The 20,704-nt window shown below is 49.4% G+C and overlaps 1 protein-coding gene across 1 annotated transcript in view; it reads right to left on the reverse strand.

Annotated features, from left to right (window-relative positions):
• The window catches only part of MYO7B (myosin VIIB), an 85,541-nt gene that overhangs the window by 13,440 nt on the left and 51,397 nt on the right, over positions 1-20,704 (reverse strand). The window contains exons 20-30 of the mRNA XM_030327448.1: positions 14,515-14,599; positions 12,773-12,991; positions 11,309-11,479; positions 10,435-10,644; positions 10,132-10,299; positions 9,794-9,921; positions 5,447-5,573; positions 4,030-4,149; positions 2,822-2,995; positions 1,985-2,212; positions 524-691 (exon numbers count right to left, since the gene is read on the reverse strand). Coding sequence (XP_030183308.1) covers positions 524-691; positions 1,985-2,212; positions 2,822-2,995; positions 4,030-4,149; positions 5,447-5,573; positions 9,794-9,921; positions 10,132-10,299; positions 10,435-10,644; positions 11,309-11,479; positions 12,773-12,991; positions 14,515-14,599 — 1,798 coding nt within the window. The remainder of the gene's footprint in view (positions 1-523; positions 692-1,984; positions 2,213-2,821; positions 2,996-4,029; positions 4,150-5,446; positions 5,574-9,793; positions 9,922-10,131; positions 10,300-10,434; positions 10,645-11,308; positions 11,480-12,772; positions 12,992-14,514; positions 14,600-20,704) is intronic.

Genomic DNA, 20,704 nt, shown 5'->3' on the forward strand with positions numbered 1-20,704 from the left:
CTGTGAATCAGATGGTGTGTCTTTGCTGTCCCCTCGTGGGGTGATGTTCAGGGAGCCGCGGAAACCCGCACCGGTGTGGGTGATCCTGTGTGTTGTGGGGAAGTTGGAGGCGTGAGCCCCCAGGAGGAGACCCGTCCACATGGAGCAGGCCGAAGGGCGGGGGTAGAAGACGCAGCCCTCCCCGCCGTGCAGGGCCTGCACCCAGGGCGCGGGCGCAGCGTGCGCTTGGCAGCTGCGGACGCCCATCTGTGCCAGAGGTGGAGGCTGCAGTGGACAGGAGCGTGGGCGGGAGCTTCCCCGACGCCCTTGAGACGCCATCTGGAAGGGGGCAGGGCCAGTGGGGTGGGTCTGTGATCGGGAGCCGACTCGAGAGGATGACTCCGCCCTCGAGAGAAGCAGCCAGCTCACTGGGAGTCAAGGTCTCCCGCTGTCCTGCGGGGGCCTCCAACCCTTTACACGCCGCACCCCCCTTGGCTCCGAAGGAGGCCGCACGCCCGTGTGCCCAGGCTCCGTCGAGGCTGACCTTGGCGTGGGCGGCGGTGACGAGGCTGGCCCACTTCTCCGGTGGCTTGGTCTTGTACAGCCTGGAGGGGACGCAGCTGGGCAGCAGCTCCTGGACGGCCTCGCTCCGCAGGGAGGCGCCGAGCCGCACGTAGCAGTGCCGGGCCAGCAGCTGCAGCAACTCTTCCTCCTGCACGGGCCGGGAGAAAACGTGGCTGCAAGTGGGGAGGCATGGCCTCCTGCAGGATGCCCCCGCCGTGCCCCAGCTCTCGCTGCAAACATCCGGGTGAGAACCAGGAATGTGAGCGCCCCATCCTGTTACCTGTGTTGGGCGGGACCTATCCCTTCCCCAACACACTGGAACCCCGGTGTGCCAACTGGGCCCCAGTAGGCCAGCTGTCCTGCTGGCAGCTGTAACTTCCCAGCAGCCTTGGCCTGAGCCCTGCAGGCCCTCTGCCTGAGAACAAGGGGTGACCCTCCCTCTCCCATGCCACTCTCCCAACCCTCAGGTAGGCAGTGAGTGTGGGGGGAGGGAGCCCTGAGGCTTGGGGAGGGGGGACCCTAACATTGGGACCCTAACATGGGGAGCCCTAACATTGCTGTCTGAGTAGGGTAAATGTGGGCAAGGCCTCTACCCTGTCTTAGCCAGTGCTCACTTGTCACCAGTGGCTTCCCTGGGGTGTCTGCAAGGATTCATTTGGGCAGGATCCCGTATAAGGCACCAGCATGGCCCAGCACTGGGCAGGGTCCCCTGTCCCCAGGGCTCTACGGGAACCGGGCAGCCCTGTTCTCTCCGGGAGACCAAACCTTGCAGAGCCACCCAACTGCCAGGATCTCTGGGGCCTTTCTGTCCTGTCCCTGCCTCTTCTTGCCCACTGCTCCATTGCAGGCAGGCCTCCAGGGTTGCTGCAGGCCTCAGAGCAGGGTCCTCCTGACTCAGGCACAGGAAGGTCACACGACTCCCCTCCCTGGGTTCCTGCAACCATACAAAGAGCCCTCGCTCCTCTCTGCACTTTCCAGAGGGCCTGAGCCTCAGAGGTGACATAATATTCCAAGGTCCCACTGTCAGGATGAGGCAGAGGTGGGCCTCGATCTTGAGCACTAGGGCAGTAAGGCCGCCTTCCTGCTGCCCCACAAATAGCCACCGTGGTGAAGCCAGGCGGGCCTGAGGCCAATGGGAGGCCTCCCCTGCCTGCTGCTGGGGCAAAGGAGCTCAGAGGCCTGAGCAAACCTGTGGTCCAAGGGAGGAGGAAATGGGGGCCGGGCTGGGAGGGGACAGCTGCACACCCCACAGAGGGGCCCGGGGACTTGCACTCCGAGAGCCTGTTCCTGGAGTCTGCCTTCTGCTTCTCCATATCCCCACATACTCTTCCACGGGGTCCTCCCTGCAGGCCACAGCCCAGGCCTGCCCTGGAATATGGTGCTTCTCTAGGCTGTCTGATGGTTCCGTCACGGGGCCCTGGTACCTATGGTGTCCCCTCACCTTCTCGAAGCTGTACTCTCCAGACCAAACCCCGTGCAGGATTTGGCGGTAAATGAGCTGGGTACTGATGGAGTCCTCCTGGGAGTTGTGCCAGGGGGTGAAGAACTCCTTCCGGAAGTAGATGCGCCAGGGTGACTGGCGCTCGTTCTCGCCCCTCTCCCGGGCCAGCTGCTCACACTGGGCCACCGCATCCATCACGTGGTCGCGCCCGCTGCCCAGGGACCAGAACTGAGGCCAGAATTAGGGGTAGTGGGGGTTAGCAACTGCTGTGTGCCAGGCCTTGTGGGGACACCCTCAGGACACGTGGGTGGAAAGGTGTGCTCAGCTGGTCCTCTGAGAGCCTGAGGGGTTTTTCCACATGGGGGCATGGCCTGCCTGTCACTCTGAAACACGCCTCCCTACCGGCCCCCTCCCAAAGCAGGCAGGGATTGATGCCCAAGGCTGGCGTGCTAGGGCTGGTTGGTTGGATTGGTTGGTCGGCCTGAGTGTGTCTGAGTCAGAGGCTGTGGGCATGGGTGTGAGAGACTCTGGCCGGGAGATGATATGAGGTTCAGGTAGGACTGTGTTGGTGTGACCCTCCAATTCTCGGGCACAGGAGTCTGGCTCTCTGGTACAAGGGGGGCTGGAGTAGGATGTGTGAGTGCCTGGTCTATGTGTGGGCTGCTCAGGTGTGGCAGGGGACCTACAAAATGTGTGTGTGTGTGTGTGTGTGTGTGTGTGTGTGTGTGTGTTTGGCATCTGGTAGGGGCAGGAGTGGCCAGGGTGACATGGTGTGAGGGCTTGAGCTGGCCTGGGTGTATGAGGGAGGTGGGGGATGGTCAGGACAGCTGGCAGTACCTTGTTGTACACGGCAACCTGGAGAGAAAAGCCCACGTGGTCACTGAGGCCCTGCCTGTGGGCAATGTGCAGGCAGACTTCCCGAGACGTCGAGGCAGAGTCGACCATGACAATCAGGCTCTCCCCAGTCACCAAGATGACGTGGATTGGGATGTGCTTCTTGGACTTGACTGCCTGGGGACAGATGAAGACTCAGGTCCTCGGTCCTGGAGACCAACTCACCATCCCTCCTGTCCCCAAGCCCCTGTTGGCCCATCCCTGTGGGCTCCTGAGCACCAGGCCTGCTGCAGCCCCAGCCGGCTCGGCACAGAGTTAAAGTTCTGGCCAGCAGATGCTCGCTGCCGAACTGATAGACCTGGCCAGGGCAAGGGCAATGTTGTCCGGTGTGTCCACTAGTTTGTGTGCTTCTCCAAGTCTGCCTCAGTGGTCTATGGAGTGCAGCCTGCAGGCAGAAGGTCCCATTTTAACATGAGAACCCTGAGCTTTGGTGAGGTTAAGTGGCTCAGAATCACAGAAGGTCAGAAAAGCTCTTGGAAATCTCAAAGTCCTGAACTCTGAGACATTTTGGGTCCGTGGAAGCCACTGTTCCTCTCTGTGTACAACAGGGTATGACCACATCCACACAGCTGCTCCAAGTTCATGTGCAACTCCAGGGCCCAGGCACCGAGCAGATAGATGAGGGAGAAGAGGCGGGCCCTGGACTTGTGTCGCAGGGTGGGGCAGGAGGTGACCCCTGGTATAGGGTACCACAGGGCCCAGGGAGTGAGTGCCTTCCAGGACCCATGGGCCCCCTGAACCCTGCCTGTGTCTCCATGACTCTTCCCGAGGACACTGCAAAAACAGATGACACAAATAGCAATGCCACCAAGGATGCCCACCTTGGAATGATCACTGTCTTCTTAATAAAATGCAGATGCCCTTGGGAGGGGCAATATTTTGCCCAATTAGCAGTCATTCACACCATAAGGCTAAAAGTTACTTTTTCCTTGAGCTAGTAGGTCCCTAAAGATGTGGGGAGGGCACTTTTGAAGCCTGGGCCATGCCTGGGGAGGCCGAGCCCAGGTGTGATGCATAGGGACCACAGGCACAGAAGGTACTATGAGAGATGGAGAGGCCCAGAGGACACACTTCCTGCTGGCAGGTGCTGGAGGAACCACGGGGGCTGGCACCACCCCCACAGATGGTCTCCCGCCCCTGCTGCCCCCTACCTGTAGCTCCAGCCAGGCGGGGGGCTCTGTGCGCACCCCGTTGGCATAGGTGCGTCTCAGGCGCTCTGCACAGAAGGGCCCGTAGCCAGCCGGCCCTTTACCAATGAAGTTCAGCAGATACTGGTGGGCGAGGAAGGGAAGGAGAGGAAGACACTTAGGACAGAGGCCAGTTCCACCTCCTACCCACACAGGTTCCAAAAATCATAACCCCAATTGGAGCTAAGTGAGGTGACGAACGGGTTCACTGCCCTTATTGTGGTAATAATTTTGCAACATATTCCTACATAAAATCACTATATTGTATGCCTTAAATTTAAACAAGGTTATATGTCAATTATACCTCAATAAATCAGGAAAAAAAATAAAATAATAATATTCAGTGTTGGCAAAGGTCTGTTTGGGTACTCTCACACACCATGAGAGGGAATGTAAACTGGTACATTTCTGAGGACCGGTTTGTCAATGTTTTAAATAGTGCATGGTATAAAAATGCACATCCTTTTTGACCCAGTAATTCAAACCGATCTTTATATCTGTGTTTTAACTGGTGCGTATGGTGATGAGAAATTGGAAGATGGGCCCTAAATGTCCATCAGCATGTTAAATACTCTCTGGGATGGCTCTAGATATATGGCATTAAAGTTGGCATCTGGGAAAAGTTCACACCCTGAGAAGACTCTTACGGAGATAAGCGAAAAATGCAGGAGGGTCGTTACTTAAAACACGTTTGATAAAACGTGTTGGAAATCGTTTTGTCTCACAAAAAGACTGGAGGAGTCTGCTGGTGTCAGGAGCGGCCCAGTGCACACGCCTCCTGCTGTCCCTGACGGGATGCCTGTGTGATACTGTGTGATCACAAGTACGACGCTGTATGTTACAGTGGCCAGAATCGACGGAAGTTACCTCTGGATGCGGAGAGGACTTTTCTTTTTAGACTTTCTGCATTTCCTGCATATTACTTTTATAATCAGAACCAAAAAGGATATTAAATAGCGAGGTCTGGGGCTTCTGACACCTGGGAGCACCTGTCAACCCCCAGCTCCACGTTTAGTTCTAAGGACTAGAGGGAGAACGCTGCAGCCGGTCCCCAGCTGGCGCCCACTCCCGGAACATCTTCGTCTTTTCAATGCACGTTTCTTCTACCACCTCACTGTCTCCTCAGAAGAGCCGTCCCGGTTCCTGAGCCCAGTGGAGTGGCCTGTAGACCCTGAAGGAGGGCTGGAAGGAACCAGGTCGAGGGTCCTCTTTTACAGATGGGGAAACTGAGGCCTAGAAGGCACTGCTGCCCACACTGGCCTGCAGGAGCAAGAGAATCGGCCAGGGGCTGGGATTTCTGGATGTGCTTCAGAGCCCAGAGCCAACCTATGCTCCCGCTACAACCTGCCCCCCTCCAGCCCCTGCCCTGCATCCTCCCCACCTTCATGAACCTCTCGGAGGGTGGGAAGCAGCCGAGGCAAAGGCTGAGCAGGATCCAGCCCCGGGCCAGGCTGCTCATTTTGAAGTTCTCCGACAGCTGCTTGCAGATCTGGCAGTAAATCTCATCCCTGAAAGACACACACCACTGGCTCTGGGTGGGGAGAGGAGACACAGCTGCCTGGGCACAAGTCCTTCTGTGCCCCCAGGTGGGGTCTTGTCCCCACAGTGACCTGCAGTCCCCTCACCTCCAACTGCATTTGCTGGGCTCCCCTGCCACACCCCTGGCCCACCCTGGGCCCTGCCATCTCCTGGGACTGTGCTACCTCCAATGTCTTTCCAAGACTCCAGGCACTCCCACTGGCCCACTCCCATTGGACCTCACCTCCTACCTCATACTTCGGGCCTTTGCCCCCTCCCTCACCCAGTCTTGCTCAGAAGACTGTGGTCCTCCACCTGGGGGTGGGGTGCAGGTGCAGGGAGTGCCCAGGGCTCTCTGGTCACAGCCCTGCCCTCAGGGGCCCAGCCTAACCAGATCTGTTCTTTCCTCAACCTCAAAGTCATCTCCAACCTTCTCCCTCACCTTGAGGCCCCCTCCTACTCCACTCCCAATGCAGCCAACCTCCCACTACAGAGAGGAGCGGGACTTCTAGGGAGAATCCCTCAATTCCTCCCCTGCTGACCAGTTCTCATTACTACAAGCTCATGAGCCTCTCCTCTCTGCCTTGTCTGGGGAAGGGGTGCTCTTGGGTCCTTCCTGCTGACTCAAGCCTCTATCATCTTTTTTAAAAAAAATGTTTATTTATTTTTGAGAGAGAGAGAGAGAAAGAGAGAGAGAGAGAGAAAGCTCACAGGTGTGCATGCAGGGGAGGGGCAGAGAGAGAGGGAGACAGAGGATCTGAAGCAGGCTCCACACTGTCAGAGCAGAGCCCCATGCGGGGCTTGAACTCACAAACCACGAGCTCAGGACCTGAGATGAAGTCTGATGTTTAACAGACAAGTCACCCAGGCGCCCAGTTCTTCTCTTTCTTAAAACTTTTCCCTACTTCTCTTAGAACTGAATTCAAACTCCATGCTTCAGCTGTTACAAACCGCTTGGAGTTCCAGCCCCTCAGGCTGTTTCAGGACTCTGTAATCCTGGCCACCATCTCCCTGGCCACTGCCTCCTTGTCTCTCCCCGCCCCGCCCCCCCCATCTCCGCCTCCTCCTTTCCACTCCACCTGGCCCTGGAGGGCATTATGACCAGTCACTGGACCCCTATCTTAGCACAAGCAGTTATTGTGGGTCTCTGGCTTCTCCCACGCTCCCCAACCAAAGGGTAAGCTCCCAAAGGACGGTGACATATTGCCCTCACCTCTGCATCCCCAGCCCCCATGCCAAGGCTTGGCCCTGAGCAGGTACTTAATAAACATTTATTGCCATTTGCCACAATGTGGATGGAGCTAGAGAGTATTATGCTAAGTGAAATAAGTCAGTCAAAGACAAATACCATATGACTTCCTTCATATGCGGAATTTAAAAAACAAACCAAGTGTACCTGGAGGGGGTAAAAAAAAAAAAAAAGAGAGAGAGAGAGGCAAACCAGAAAACAGACTCTTAACTACAGAGCACAACCTGAGGGTTGCTGGAGGGGAGGTGGGGGTAGGGGATGGGTAACTAGCATGGGGACTAAGGAGGGCACTTGTGATGAGCACTGGGTGTTGTATGTAAGTGATGAATCACTGAACTCTACACCTGAAATTAATATTACACTGTAACTTCAGTTAACTAACTGGAATTTAAATAAAAACGTAAAAAACAAACATTTATTGAATGCATGGCTGGATGTGGAGTGGGCATTTGCTTTGTCTTGGAATCTGACTAAGACCCCAGAGCCAAGGACAAATGATAATACTCAACATGCTAGAGAGATATATTTTTGTAGAATTTATCAAAGATGGCAGAACTGTCCAGTTACCCTTCCATCTGCTGCATAAAAGAAAAATTTGACAGGTGATTCCTGGAAGGCACTTCCTAGGAGTTGAGACATCTCTGGCCCATCTCCACTCCCTCCAAGTGACAGGGAGCTGGGGGGACCCTAGGAGAACTATTAATAGGATTGGGGCTCTCCACCAGGGATGAGATCCTTCTCACTCTCTGAGGTAGGCTGAACCCCAGAAGCCCATTGGCCTACCCCAGCATACTGGAATGGGCCCAATGACAGAGTTCTTGAGAGTGCTTGACTTGTATGCCTCAGAGACAAGTTAGGGACCTCCATGAATGAGAGACTAGGATCTGCTTCCTCCTAGAGAATTCTAAGCCACCTATGATGGAGAGAGAACAGTTAGGAGCTAAGAGCTGCGCTTGGTGGTTAGAGCATGGATGGCCTTCCTGTTGACTAAGAGGATGCCGTGGAAGAAGTTGGGAATCAAGCATCTTGATGGGATCCCACACAAGCAGGCAGCCCATCATTTCAGAAGATCCCAGGGCTAATAGGCTGTGGTATGTTCAATTAGGGGCTAGATTTGAGAAGGAGTCTCAATGGATCACAGAGAGCATCAGCCCCAGCTGGAGAACAGCACGGTGTGCAAGTGCTAATAGGGGTATCTGAAGAACCCACAATGCATCTCATTTGGACACAGCTTATACATGTCTACTATCTTGGAAGGTGTGGTGGCCAGTGAGGATTAACCATGGGAGTACTACCAATGGAACTAAGTTAGAAGAGTTGCCAGGTTGGTGTCACGAAGGCAGCTCAAACTTGGGTAGAAACCGTGCAGCTTTACTGGCTTAAACAACCAGAGGATAGAGTCTGGGGTGTCCACAGTAGTTGAAAGTGAGAAGGGAAATCCCAGAATGAAGAGAACCAGAGGAGTTCTCAATTTTGCATATAAAATCTTCCCAAATTTCAGCTTGGCTCCTGACCCACACATGTGTGGGGCAGACTCCAGGAATCCCAGCAAAGACTAAAATAACTGAACACGGATTCCATCTGCCACTCACCACAGGGAGACAGAATTCGAATATGGCCAAGTTAATTGCCTGTCAGAACAAAAGCCAACGCTCTTTGAAAGAATGTAACAGGTTCCAGAGTCTCTAAACATATTATCCTCAGTGTCCAGGATACAACCCAAAAGTAATAGAATTATGCGGAAATAACAGTCCAATACTAGATGTGTGAGGAAACAGAAAAACATGACCATTCTTAAGAGGAAAGGCAGTCGGAGCACCTGGGCGGCTCAATTGGTGGAGCATCTGACTTCAGCTCAGGTCATGATCTCGCAGTTCGTGAGTTCGAGCCCTGCATCAGGCTCTGTGCTGACAGCTCGGAGCCTGGAGCCTTCCTCAGATTCTGTGTCTCCCTCTCTGCCCCCTCTCCCACTCGTAGTCTGTCTCTGTCTCACTCAAAAATAAAATAAAAACATTAAAAAAAATTTTTTAAGTTAAAAAAAAAAGAGGAAAGGCAGTCAACAGGAACTGACCCCAAGATGACCTAGATAATGGATTCAGCAGAAAAGGTTTTAAAACTCCTATCACTGTTTAAGCACATAAAAGACACCATGCTCATAGTGAATGAATGAATAGGAAATCTTGGCAGAGAAACAGAAACCATTAAAAGAACCAAGTGCAAACTCTAGGACTAAAAAATATAACATCTGAAATTAAAAAATTGTTACGTGGGTATAACAGCAGAATTGTGGTAGACAAGAGAAAGATCAGTAAATCTAAAGATAGATCAATAGAAATTATCCAGTCTAAAGAACAGAGAAGGAAAAAAAAAAAAAAAAAAGAAAGATGAACCGATCCTCAGGGACCTGAGGGACAATATCAAGGAGTCGTACGTATGTTTAATTACAATTCAAAGGAAAAGAGAGAGAGAATGAAATAGAAAAAAGTATTTGAAAAACAAATGGCAAGAAATTCCCAAATTTGGTAAAAAATAATAACCTAAAATATATGAACCCCTAAAATATAGTAGTCTGTCTCTGAGAGAGCAGTATACATATTTCTTAAAATTTATATGAAAAGACAATTCCTGTAAAGCAATATATATATATTATAAATGAGGAATTTGCTCATTGACAGGGCTCTGCATTAAAGCCTGTTATAAAATGAATCATGACCCCATGATACATCTATTCTCCTAAAAGTGGCTTTTACCCATGGGTCTGGACACAGAAGAAGTCGAGGACCCTTTAAAGGTTCTAATATCTACTATACTCAGACCCAGGCTGCAGGCTCCAGGACAGGGAGCAGGGACAGGACAGGGTGTGTTAGGAGGCAGGGAAAGGAGGAGGCTGTGGCCATGGGCTGAGAGCCAGTGAAGGGGCCTGACGTTCTAGATGGGGGTGTCGTTTGCACGGGGACTGACCTGAGGTTAGGCCGCAGGATGGCGTAACCCACAATGAAGTGCACCTTCTCCAGGTTGGACATTGGTCGGTCTGAGATGGGGCCATCAGGATCAAATGCCTCCTCTCCAATATTCAGCTGGCTGGTCACCTTGAAACCCAAAGGCAGCAGTCAGTGACTCTGCCTTATTTGCAGACCGTTGTGACTCTCCTTATTTGCAAAGGAGGAAACCAGGCACAGGGAAAAAAGCCAAAGCTTGGGATCCTATGGCTGGCCAGCAGTCGGGTCCAGCTTCTGTGGGGCCTCAGGCCTGGGGGACACCTCGGGTCTGCCCTGCCCTGCCCCCCTCACACCAGGCACCTGTGTGGATCCATGCTGCTGTGGAGACCGGGTGCTGTTCTCTCCGCCCAGGGTGTCGTGGAGGTGCTGCATCATGGAGCTGCCACGCAGGCCATTCCTGGCCAAAAGCACTGGCTCGGGCAGGTCACCCATGAACCTCAGGATGATGCTCCACACAGCCAGGGCGGCCTGGGGAAAACAAGACAGAGGTCTCCACTAGAACGCAGCTCACAGTCCTGGGCCCACGATGACCCCTCCCCTTCCTCATTCCCTCTCAGCCAGGGGGAGGCCTGAGCCACTAGAAACCAGGGAACCACTGTGTACCGAGCAGTCGGCATCATCCTCGTGGTAGAGCAGTGGGTATCGGAGGGGCCGCCGGATGTGCGTGTGGCTGGCCGATTTCTGGAAGTAGGTGGCAGCGTACTTGGGGAAGGTGTACTCGGCCAGGCCGTCCACATCCTCCTCGTACTCCTCCACCATGGGGACCGTGTCCAGGTCAACCTCAGGCAGCTTCTGGGTCCTTGCTTCCAGATCCTGGGTGCCGGTGAGAGGGAGGGTCAAGGGTCAGCCATCCTCTCAGATGCTAGCTGGCAGGGCACGCGTCTCTGGGGGCCAGGGAGCCCCAAAACAGGTGTGTCTGGCTATCTGCAGCATGATCCACTCCCCCTCATGTCCGAGACCTCTCCCACCGCCTCACTGCCTCACTGGGCCCCTGGCGGGCTGTTCCTCCTGCAGAAGTGGTCTCAGCTGCCCCTACTGCACAGCCTGGTGTGTACTATGTGTGCATGCGTGTGTGCATGCGTGTGTGTACGTGCTCAGGGGAAAGGCATGAGCACCTGGGGGCAGGGTCAGGGGGGCACCCGGGTCACTGGGTCTCAGGGCCCGAAGCAGTGCAGTGAGAGCCTGGGGGATCTGTTCTACTCCAGCCCTCTCCTCCCACCCTGCTTCCTCCTCCCTCAGACACTGCTGCCAATGTTCATTAGTTCTCAGTGTTCCTCAGTCCCCAGGTCACAATCTGCAGAGCGGCAGCTGCAGGGTGCTCTGGGAAAGGGGTCACATACGAGTGGGAAATCCGCCCCCCCCACCCCCCTCACCCCCGGCTTCTCAGTGAGCCTAGAGGCTGGCTGAGGTCAGGGACTAAGTGTGGCCCTCCTATCCCCTGCCAGGCCAGACCCCTGAATGACAGCACCCATCTTACCTCGAAGTCCCTCGGGGACTGGCCCTCCTGCCCACCGATCACAGAGGGGAGGAAACCAAACACTCGCTCTACCATCTCGGTGTCGGTGACACTGTCGTAGATGGACTTGCGCTTCCTGGTGGGGACGGCATCTTGACTCTTCTGCTTCCTAGCCGGGAGGACCAGGAGTCCCTGCACAGATGCCCCACAGGGCAAAGGTTACCACAGGCCCAGTGAAGGCAAGCACCTTCCAGAACTCAACCAAACCTCCTCCTAACGTTGTTCGTTCAGATCAATAAGTTTTCCTCTAAGATCCTAGAATTCAGGGACGCCTGGGGGGCTCAATCCATTAACTCAGGTTCGTGAGTTTAAGCCCTGCATCAGTCTCTGTGCTGACAGCCTGGAGCCTGGAGCCCGCTTTGGATTCTGTGTCTCCCTCTCTCTCTGCCCCTCCCCTGCTCACACTCTCTCTCTCCCTCTCAAAAATAAATAAACATTAAATAATAAAACATAAAAAATAAATAAAATCCTAGAATTTAATAGCTAGTGTGACTAGAGATCAACCACCCTGAGCTTTTCATTTCCCATGGAGAATGGGAGGTCCAGAGAACGGGGGCTGCCTGCCTGTCCCTACCCTGACATGGTCCCCGAGCAACCGCCTCAAACCCCAGGGGCCCCCAGAACCTAACTATCTACCAGGTCCCTTCACTAAAAGAGCACCAAGGCTCCACTAGGGCAGGTCCCTGGGCCCATCCTCACTAGCGCACAGATGAGGCTGATTTGTGGCCCGTCTGGGGCCACACGGGAGCAGAAGCCTGCTGCTCATACGTCTGAGGCTCTGTTCTCTTACTTGTCCCGGCCACTGTACTAGTAATGCACTCAGCAGACCTAATTTTCATCTAGAGAGCAGGTGTGGACTTCATCCTAGCCCTTTGCCTTATCACAGTTCCGAGGAAAGAGGTTGAGTCTCAGATGCCGGCTGGAGGAGAGGGGGTCACGAGGGAGAGATTTCAAAATGCAGGGATGAGCAACTTGCACGGCTCCCCTGCTCCCTGTCCTCCAGCCTCTCCTGCCCACTCAAATTCCTCTTGGAATTTCTCTGTCCCCTGTCATGCCACAGCCCAGTCACTAGGGGCTTTCGACCTCGTCCATGGAGCTGTGGTCTCCAATGGCTCATTTGGCCCTGGTTTCCTACGTCATCCAGGGATGGCCCAGTCCTGCTGAGAAACCATCCCCAGGGCTAAAGGGAGAGGATCAAGAAGCTCAATTTCCAGGTTCCAGGCATAAGACTATCCTGTTGACACGATGCCTCTCCCATGCCACCCACTGTGTGTTCCTGGGGGACCTAGGTGTCCCACATGCTGCAGTAATAACTTTGGACGTGGAGGGGATAGGAGTGCCTGGTGAAAGCTCATGTTGCCACTCACCCCTCCTGACTGCCCTCCCTGCATCCCCCACCGGCCCAAGAGGACAGCGGCCACCTACATTGGCTTTCTGCTGCCGGAAGTTCCGCCGGGCGGCCATGCCTCTGGCATGTGCCTGGATGACCACCACCGCCCTTTTCTTGGCTTGGACTTGCTGGCGCACGAGGTAGCCCCTGCAGAGCGCCTGTAGCTGGACTGTCCTCTGCCGCATCATCTGGTACTGCTTGGCCAGTAGGAGGCCCCGGGCAATGGCCTGCAGGCGCTCAAAACCCAGGAGGATCTGCGGAAGCAAGAGGGATGTACATCCAAAGTGAGGCCTGGCCCAGCAGGGCAGAGTGCAGAGAACGCCTCCCCAAAGGGACACAGAGAAAGAGAAGCAAGTCATATGCCCCAGAAGACCTCGCAAATTACCTTTACAGTTCTCTGCTTTTGGGCAAAGGACTAGCGCTAAAATTTTACACACCTATGAGTAGAAGCGTGTTAAATAAGTGATTACTTGCAAAGCACTTAGAACAGTCCTTGCCACGTAAATACATGCTAAATAAGCATTTGTGGAACGGCGTGAGCAGTATAGTGCTCTCCTGGTGGCCAGGGGTAGAGCACTGGTTTGGATGTCATGTGGGTGATGGGGTCCCAGAGGCCTTGCTCATCACACCTAAAGCCAGGTCAGCCAAATTGTCAAGAGCTAGCGCCCCCAGGTGGACGCTGATGGCTGGCATCACCAAGCCAATCTCTGGGATCTTTAACATAAAGAGGAAATAAATTGGCGAATACCCATTTCTATGCTGCAAACATGCTCTGGTGATGGCAGTCCCTGAGTCCCTGGGCGAGTCTTGTTGGCTTCTCAGAGACCAACGCAGTGAGTGCCAGGTGTGTGGGGTCACGCTTTGTCTTACACGCTTGGATGTCACGCAGACCGGCACCCAAACCCCAGCTCTACTGCTTACTCACTGTGCTCCTGGGAAAATTACTTAACTTCTCTATGCCTCAGTTTCTTGACATATGGGGTGGATTTAATAACAAATCCAATGATGCAGGCAGAGCAATGGCTCTAAGTAGACTTTCCATCCATGTCAGCTGCCATTATGTCCTGTGAGCACAGAACCCAGGCAGGCCCGGGGTCAAATTTCAAAATGCTGGGATGTGCATCTTGGTGTCACTTCCCTGCTCCCTGCCTTTCAGCCTCTTCTGCCCAGACACCCAAAGGCTCCTTTTGGAATTTCTCTGCCCCCAAAGCATCATTCCACAGCCCAGTAATCAGGGGCCTTTGCTCTCCTCCACAGAACTGTAGCCTGTCACGGCCCATCCGGTCCTGGTTTCCTGAGCCTGGTTTGCTGATGTGACCACTGTGTGTCTCAACCATAGTCATGTCCCAGGACAAAGGCAAGTGGTCAAGTGAGGCCCAGTAGGGCATGGTTATGGTTGCTCTAGCTCATTTCTTGAACAGACACTTATTAGCAGTGCCTGTGGTTATGAAAAACATCTGAAGGCCTTGAAACAGAGAATAATCCATCCACTTATTTGTTGCCTGTAAATTGAGAAAAGACGATCATATGATTTCAGAGCAGGCCACCTTGTTCTAGCTCGGGAGATGCTCCAAACTCTGCAAAAGGACACTGTGCAGCCCATAAACCTGAAAGCCTGTGACCTGAATGATGCTAAACAGACACTGTGTGGGGTGCTGAGAGCTGGTCATTTGAGGTCTGTTGTAACACGTTAGTGATCTGATCCCTCCTGCCTGAGCTCTCACCTTCACAAGAATGAACTTTCAGCTGGAGCAGCCTCCCAAGTGAATTCTCTCACCTGCTTGAAGTTCCGCCTGTTGTAGTAGCCTCTCCACCCGGCCTGGAGGGTCACAGCTGCCTGCCTCTGCTTCAGGAACTCCTTCCTAGAAGGGCGAATGCAAGTCCAAATGTATGTAACAACTTCACACATTTCACACCCTTTGGGGGGAAAATGATTTGAAGGGAAGAGGGATAATGAAAGGTTGGGGAGAATGAATGTAAATATTACTTCTTTTTCAGAAGCCTTTATAAGCCAAAGACACACGTGTTGGGAACTGAGATCTGCCAACGATGCGACTTTGTGAATTAGGACAGTGCAGTTTTTAGAACAATCAGGACATTTTCCCTCACTCTTTGTATTAGGGATAAAACTCATTTCCAACTTAAAAAAATTTTTTTAATGGTTATTTTATTTTTGAGAGAGAGACAGAGCACAAGCAGGGGAGGGGCAGAGAGAGAGGGAAACACAGAATCCAAAGCAGGCTCTAGCCTCCAAGCTGTCAGCACAGAGCCCAACGCAGGGCTCGAACCCATGAACTGTGAGATCGTGACCTGAGCCAGAGTCAGACGCTTAACCGACTGAGCCATCCAGGCGTCCTGTCTCATTTTTTATTCCTTGTCAGACTCTTCCTGTTCCTCTGGCCAGTAGCCCAGGTGTCTGCCAGGAACCAGGTCAGAAATCCCAGGACTGGGACTCCTCCCTGGAGGCAAGTCAAGGCAGGAGGGCAGCCCCCTAGGCCCTGGTAGCCTGGCAGCTCCATCGAACTGCTCTCTGATGCAGGGAGGAAAGTGGGCTGAACACTGGGAGGGTAACCTGAAATTTGGCCTCTGGGGAGGCAAGCTTGGTGCATATAGATGTATCTTTTATCTCACACTTATCTGAGTTTCCTTTTCCCTTCTATTAGTTTTTCAGGATATTTTCTTAGGTTTAAGACAGTAGACCTCAACCATATTAAAAATCATCTGGAGAACTTCAATATTTATTGATGCTCAGGCCCTACCCAGTCCAATTAAATCAGAATCTTTGCTGAAGGCTCTGGGAAATACATATATCTGTATATCTATTTATCTATCCATCTACCTAATATTTTTTTCGTATACATACACACACAGAGTATAAATATCTCCCCAGATGATTCTAATATAGGCCAAAGTAAATAATTGAATTATCAAAAATAAAGATAATTTGTCTCCTTTCTGGTATTTATACCAAGGCATATTTGGCAATGTTTAGAGACATTTTGAGTTGTTATGACTGGGAGATGGGGAAGGAGGGTGCTATTGACGTCTTGTGAGTAGAGGTCAGGGATACTGCTAAACATCCCACAATGCCCAGAACAGCCCCTCACAACAAAGAGTTATCTAATCCAAAATGTCAACAGAGTTGAAGCTGAGAAACCCTGATTTCTATCTTTTCTTTAATATTCTTTTCTAATTGCATTGTGTAGAAGAACAAGAACACCATCAGTTATCGATGATGATCACTTCTGAGAAGATGTATGGGGCAGACATACTTTTTTCTTATATCTCCTGCTAACTACAACTAAAATGTAAAACAAAGACGAGAAGACTGAAATGTGGAGAGGAGAAGGCAGATTAGCTAGAGATCTCAGATCCAAGGAGGGACACAGTGGTAATTTTTCTAGGTTTTCTTTTTACCTCATATTTCCCAGACTAGGAGCTAAAGTGTTGGTGGAGACCCCTGGGGAATTCTGGACTTCCACCACCACTTGGCAGTAATGGGGTACTCCTCCCCTCCATGCTGGAGTGGTATCAGAGGAGACCTAGTGCACAGGCAGGCCTTTCACCATCCCCATTTGGGAAGAATGTCACTCTCCTGTGGTATCAGTGGAGGCCTACTGGGAAGCCAGAACTCCCACTCCCAGCCAGCAGTAAAAAGAACCTCTACTTGCCTTGAGAGTCAATGGAGGCAATGTGGAGAACTTAGACTCTCCCCTCATCTGACAGTAAACAGATGTCACCCCTACTTTTCCCTGCTACAGTAGTGTCAGAGGAACCCAGCTAAAACAGAATGTTTAAGCAAGACCCAGAGTTCTTATAATATAATACCCAAAATGTCCATGTTTCAGTCCAAAATCACTTATCATACAAAGAGCAAGGAAAATAGCAACTTGAATAAGAAAAGACAAGCAACATATGCCAACATGGACAGAAAAGTTAGCCATTATAAAAATGCTTCAGGGGCGCCTGGGTGGCGCAGTCGGTTAAGCGTCCGACTTCAGCCAGGTCACGATCTCGCGGTCCGGGAGTTCGAGCCCCGCGTCAGGCTCTGGGCTGATGGCTCGGAGCCTGGAGCCTGTTTCCGATTCTGTGTCTCCCTCTCTCTCTGCCCCTCCCCCGTTCATGCTCTGTCTCTCTCTGTCCCAAAAATAAAAAAAAAAAACGTTGAAAAAAAAAAAAAAATTTAAAAAAAAAAAAAAAAAAAATGCTTCAATGAGCAATTATAAACACACCTGAAACAAATGAGAAAATACAAAGTCTTAGTAAAGAAGTAAAAGACATAAAGTAGAACCAAATGGAACTTTTAGAACTGAAAAATACAATAACGAAATTAAAAAACAAAAACAAAAACAAAAAAACCTCAGTTTGGCAACAGAGAAAGGAGGAAAGAGTTAGTGAGCTTGAAGATAGAACAGTAAAAATCACCCAACCTGAAAAACAGAGAGAAAAGAGACTGAAATAAAATGACCAGAGCCTTAGGCACCATTGGGACTGTATCTTTTTTTTTTTTTTTTTTTTGGTCATTGGAGTCCTAGAAAGAAAGAAGAAAGAGATAGTGCTGCAAAAGCATTACGAGAAATAACAACTGAAAAGTTCATAATCATAACAAAAGATATAAACAAGCTCAGCAAACCTCAAACAGGATAAATTCAAATAAATTCACATCAAGATACATCATGGTTAAACTTCTGAAAACTAAAGGCAAAAAAATCTTGGAAGTAACAAGAGAGAAACAACACATTACTTATAGGGAGAAAATGATTTGGATTTCTCATCAGAAACCATGGAGCCCAGGAGGAAGTGGCACAATATTCTCCAAGGATTGAGAGAGAAGAGCCATCAACCCAGAATTTTATGCTAGTGAAAATATCTTTCAGAACTGAAGGGGAAATCAAGACATTCCCAGATGAAGACTAAGAGAATTGTCACTAGACCTCCTAAAAGAACAAATAGAAGAAATTCTTTAAAGAGAAAGGAAATGATAAAAGAAGAAACCGTAGAATACCAAGAAGGAAAAAATAAATAGTAAGTAATAGTGTAAGTAAGCAATTCAATAAACTTTCCTCTCCTCTTGAGTTTTCAAAATTTTGTTTGATGATTGAAGCAAAATTTGTAACACTGTCTGATGTGGTTCTAAATGTATGTAGAGGAAACATTTAAGGAAAATTATATTACAAATGGGAGAAGGTAAAAGGACATAAAGACAGATAAAGTTTCTATACTTCTCAAAGTGGTAAAATGATGACACTAATAGACTGTCATAATTTGTGTATATATAATGTAATATTGGAGCAACCACTAAAAAAAGCTTTAAAAAGAAATACATTTGAAAACACTATAAATAAATGAAAATGCAATTTTAAAAAACATTTAGGCAATCCGCAGTATGGCAGGACAAAGAAAACAGAGGAATGAAAAACAGAGAACAAACAGAAAACAAAAAATAAAATGACAGACTTAATTTCTGACATAAATAATTACATTAAGTGTAAAAAGTGTAACTACACCAATTAAAAGACAGAGATTGGCTTAATAGATTTAAAAGCATGACTGTCTATGAGAAACTCACTTAAAACACAGGTTGAAAGTAAAAGGATGGGGGCGCCTGGGTGGCTCAGTCGGTTAAGCGTCCGACTTCAGCCAGGTCACGATCTCGCGGTCCGTGAGTTCGAGCCCCGCATCAGGCTCTGGGCTGATGGCTCAGAGCCTGGAGCCTGTTTCTGATTCTGTGTCTCCCTCTCTCTCTGCCCCTCCCCCATTCATGCTCTGTCTCTCTCTGTCCCAAAAATAAATAAACGTTGAAAAAAAAAAAAAGAAAGTAAAAGGATGAAAAATATATATCATGCAAATAATAACCAAAACAAAACAGGAGTGGCTGTATTATTATCAGAAAAGTAGACCTCAGAACAAAGAAAATAGCCAGAGACAGAGGGGGACATTGCATGATGATAAAAGGATAAATCCACCAAGAAGACATAGCAATCCTAAATGTGTATGCACCAAACAACACAGCTAAAAAATATATGAAGCAAAAAATGATAGAATTGAAATGGAAAATGGGAAAATCCATAATTATGGTTGGAAACTTCAACACTCCTTTCTCAATAATGGGTAGAACAACTAGGCAATAAATCAGCAAGAATATAAAATTCAATATCATTATCAACCAACAAGATATAATTGACATGTTTAGAACATTCCACTAAACAACAGCAGAATACATGCCCTTTTCAAGCACCCTTAGAACATATAACAAGACAGTCCATATCCTGGGCCATAAAGGAAATATCAGCACACTAAAAAAATTTAACCCATACAGATTGTGTCTCTAACCACAATGGAATCAAACTAGAAATCAATAACAGAATGATAACAAGAAAGGCTCCAAACACTTGGAAACTAAACAACATACTTCCAAATAACCCATGAGCCAAAGAGAAAGTCTCAAAGGAAATTTTTTAAAAAAACAATTGAATAAAAATGAAAAAATAACATATCAAAATGTATGAGACATAGCTAAAGAAGGGCTGAGGAGATTTATAGCACTTTACATCAGAATAGAGGAAAAGCTTTGAATCAAATATCTGAGCTCCCACCTTAAAAATCTACAAAAAGAAGAATAAAGTACACTCTAGGCTGGAAGAAGAAAAGAAATAATAAAAAGAGCAGAAATCACGGAAATTGAAAAAAGAAAGAAAGAAAAGCATTAGAGAAAATCAATGAAACTAAAAGCTGGTTCTTTGAAAAGGTCAAGAAAATTGACAGACCTCTCTAGCAAAACAGACCAAGAAAAGAGAAAGACACAAGTTGTCAATATCAGGGATGAAACAGAGTATCATCACAGACTCTGCAGACATCGAAATTATAATAATGGAATACTATGAATAACTCTGCACATACAAAATTTTTCTGACAACTTAGATGAAATGCACCAGTTTCTCAAAAAGCACAAATTGCTACAAGTCACTCAATCTGAAATAGATAATTTGGATTTCCCTCAACTACTAAGGAATTTATCATTTAAAAACTCCCCACAAAGAAGTCTCCAGGACCAGATGGTTTCACTGGAGAATTCTAGCAAACATTTAAAGAATTCACAACAATTCTGTGCAATCTCTTCCAGAAAATAGAGGAGGGGGAAACACTTCCTAATTCTTTTTATGGAGCTAATGTTACTCTGATACCAAAACCAGACAAAAATATTACAAAAGAATAAACCTAAAGATCTCATAAATATAGAAGTAAAAATTCATAACAAAATATTAGCAAATAGTATACAGCAATATACAAAAAGAACTACACACTATGACCAAGTGGGGTTTATTCTAGGGCTGGTTCGGTATTAAAAAACCAGTCAATGTTATCCACCATATTAAAAGGCCAACCAAGGGGGTGCCTGAGTGGCTTAGTCTGTTGAGCATCTGACTCTCTATTTCAGCTCAGGTCATGATCCCACAGTTGTGGGATCGAGCCCCAGGTCAGGCTCCATGCTCAACATGGAACCTGCTTAAGATTCTCTCTCTCAGGGCACCTGGGTGGCTCAGTTGGTTAAGTGTCTGACTCTCAGTCAGGTCATGATCTCATGATTTCATGGGTTCGAGCCCCACATCAGGCATCAGGATCTGTGCTGACAGTGCAGAGCCTGCTTAGGGTTCTCTCTCTCTCTCTCTCTCTCTCTCTCTCTCTCTCTCTCCCCTCTCTCTGCCCCTCCCCTGCTCACACTGTCTCTCTCTCTCTCTCTCTCAAATAAATAAACTTTAAAAAAATTTTATTAAAAAAAAAAGATTCTCTCTCTCTCTCTCTCTCCCTCTGCCCCTCTTCCCTGCTTGTACATGCTACTCTCTCGCTAAGGTAAAATAAAATAAAAATAAAAGGCTAAACAAGAAAAAATCCCATGATCATACCAACTGATGTAGAATCAACAGATGACAAAATTCAATACCCATTTCCGAGAAACACTCCCAGAA

The sequence above is a fragment of the Lynx canadensis genome, chromosome C1 (assembly GCF_007474595.2).
Source record: "Lynx canadensis isolate LIC74 chromosome C1, mLynCan4.pri.v2, whole genome shotgun sequence".
In the NCBI taxonomy this organism is placed as follows: Eukaryota; Metazoa; Chordata; class Mammalia; order Carnivora; family Felidae; genus Lynx; species Lynx canadensis.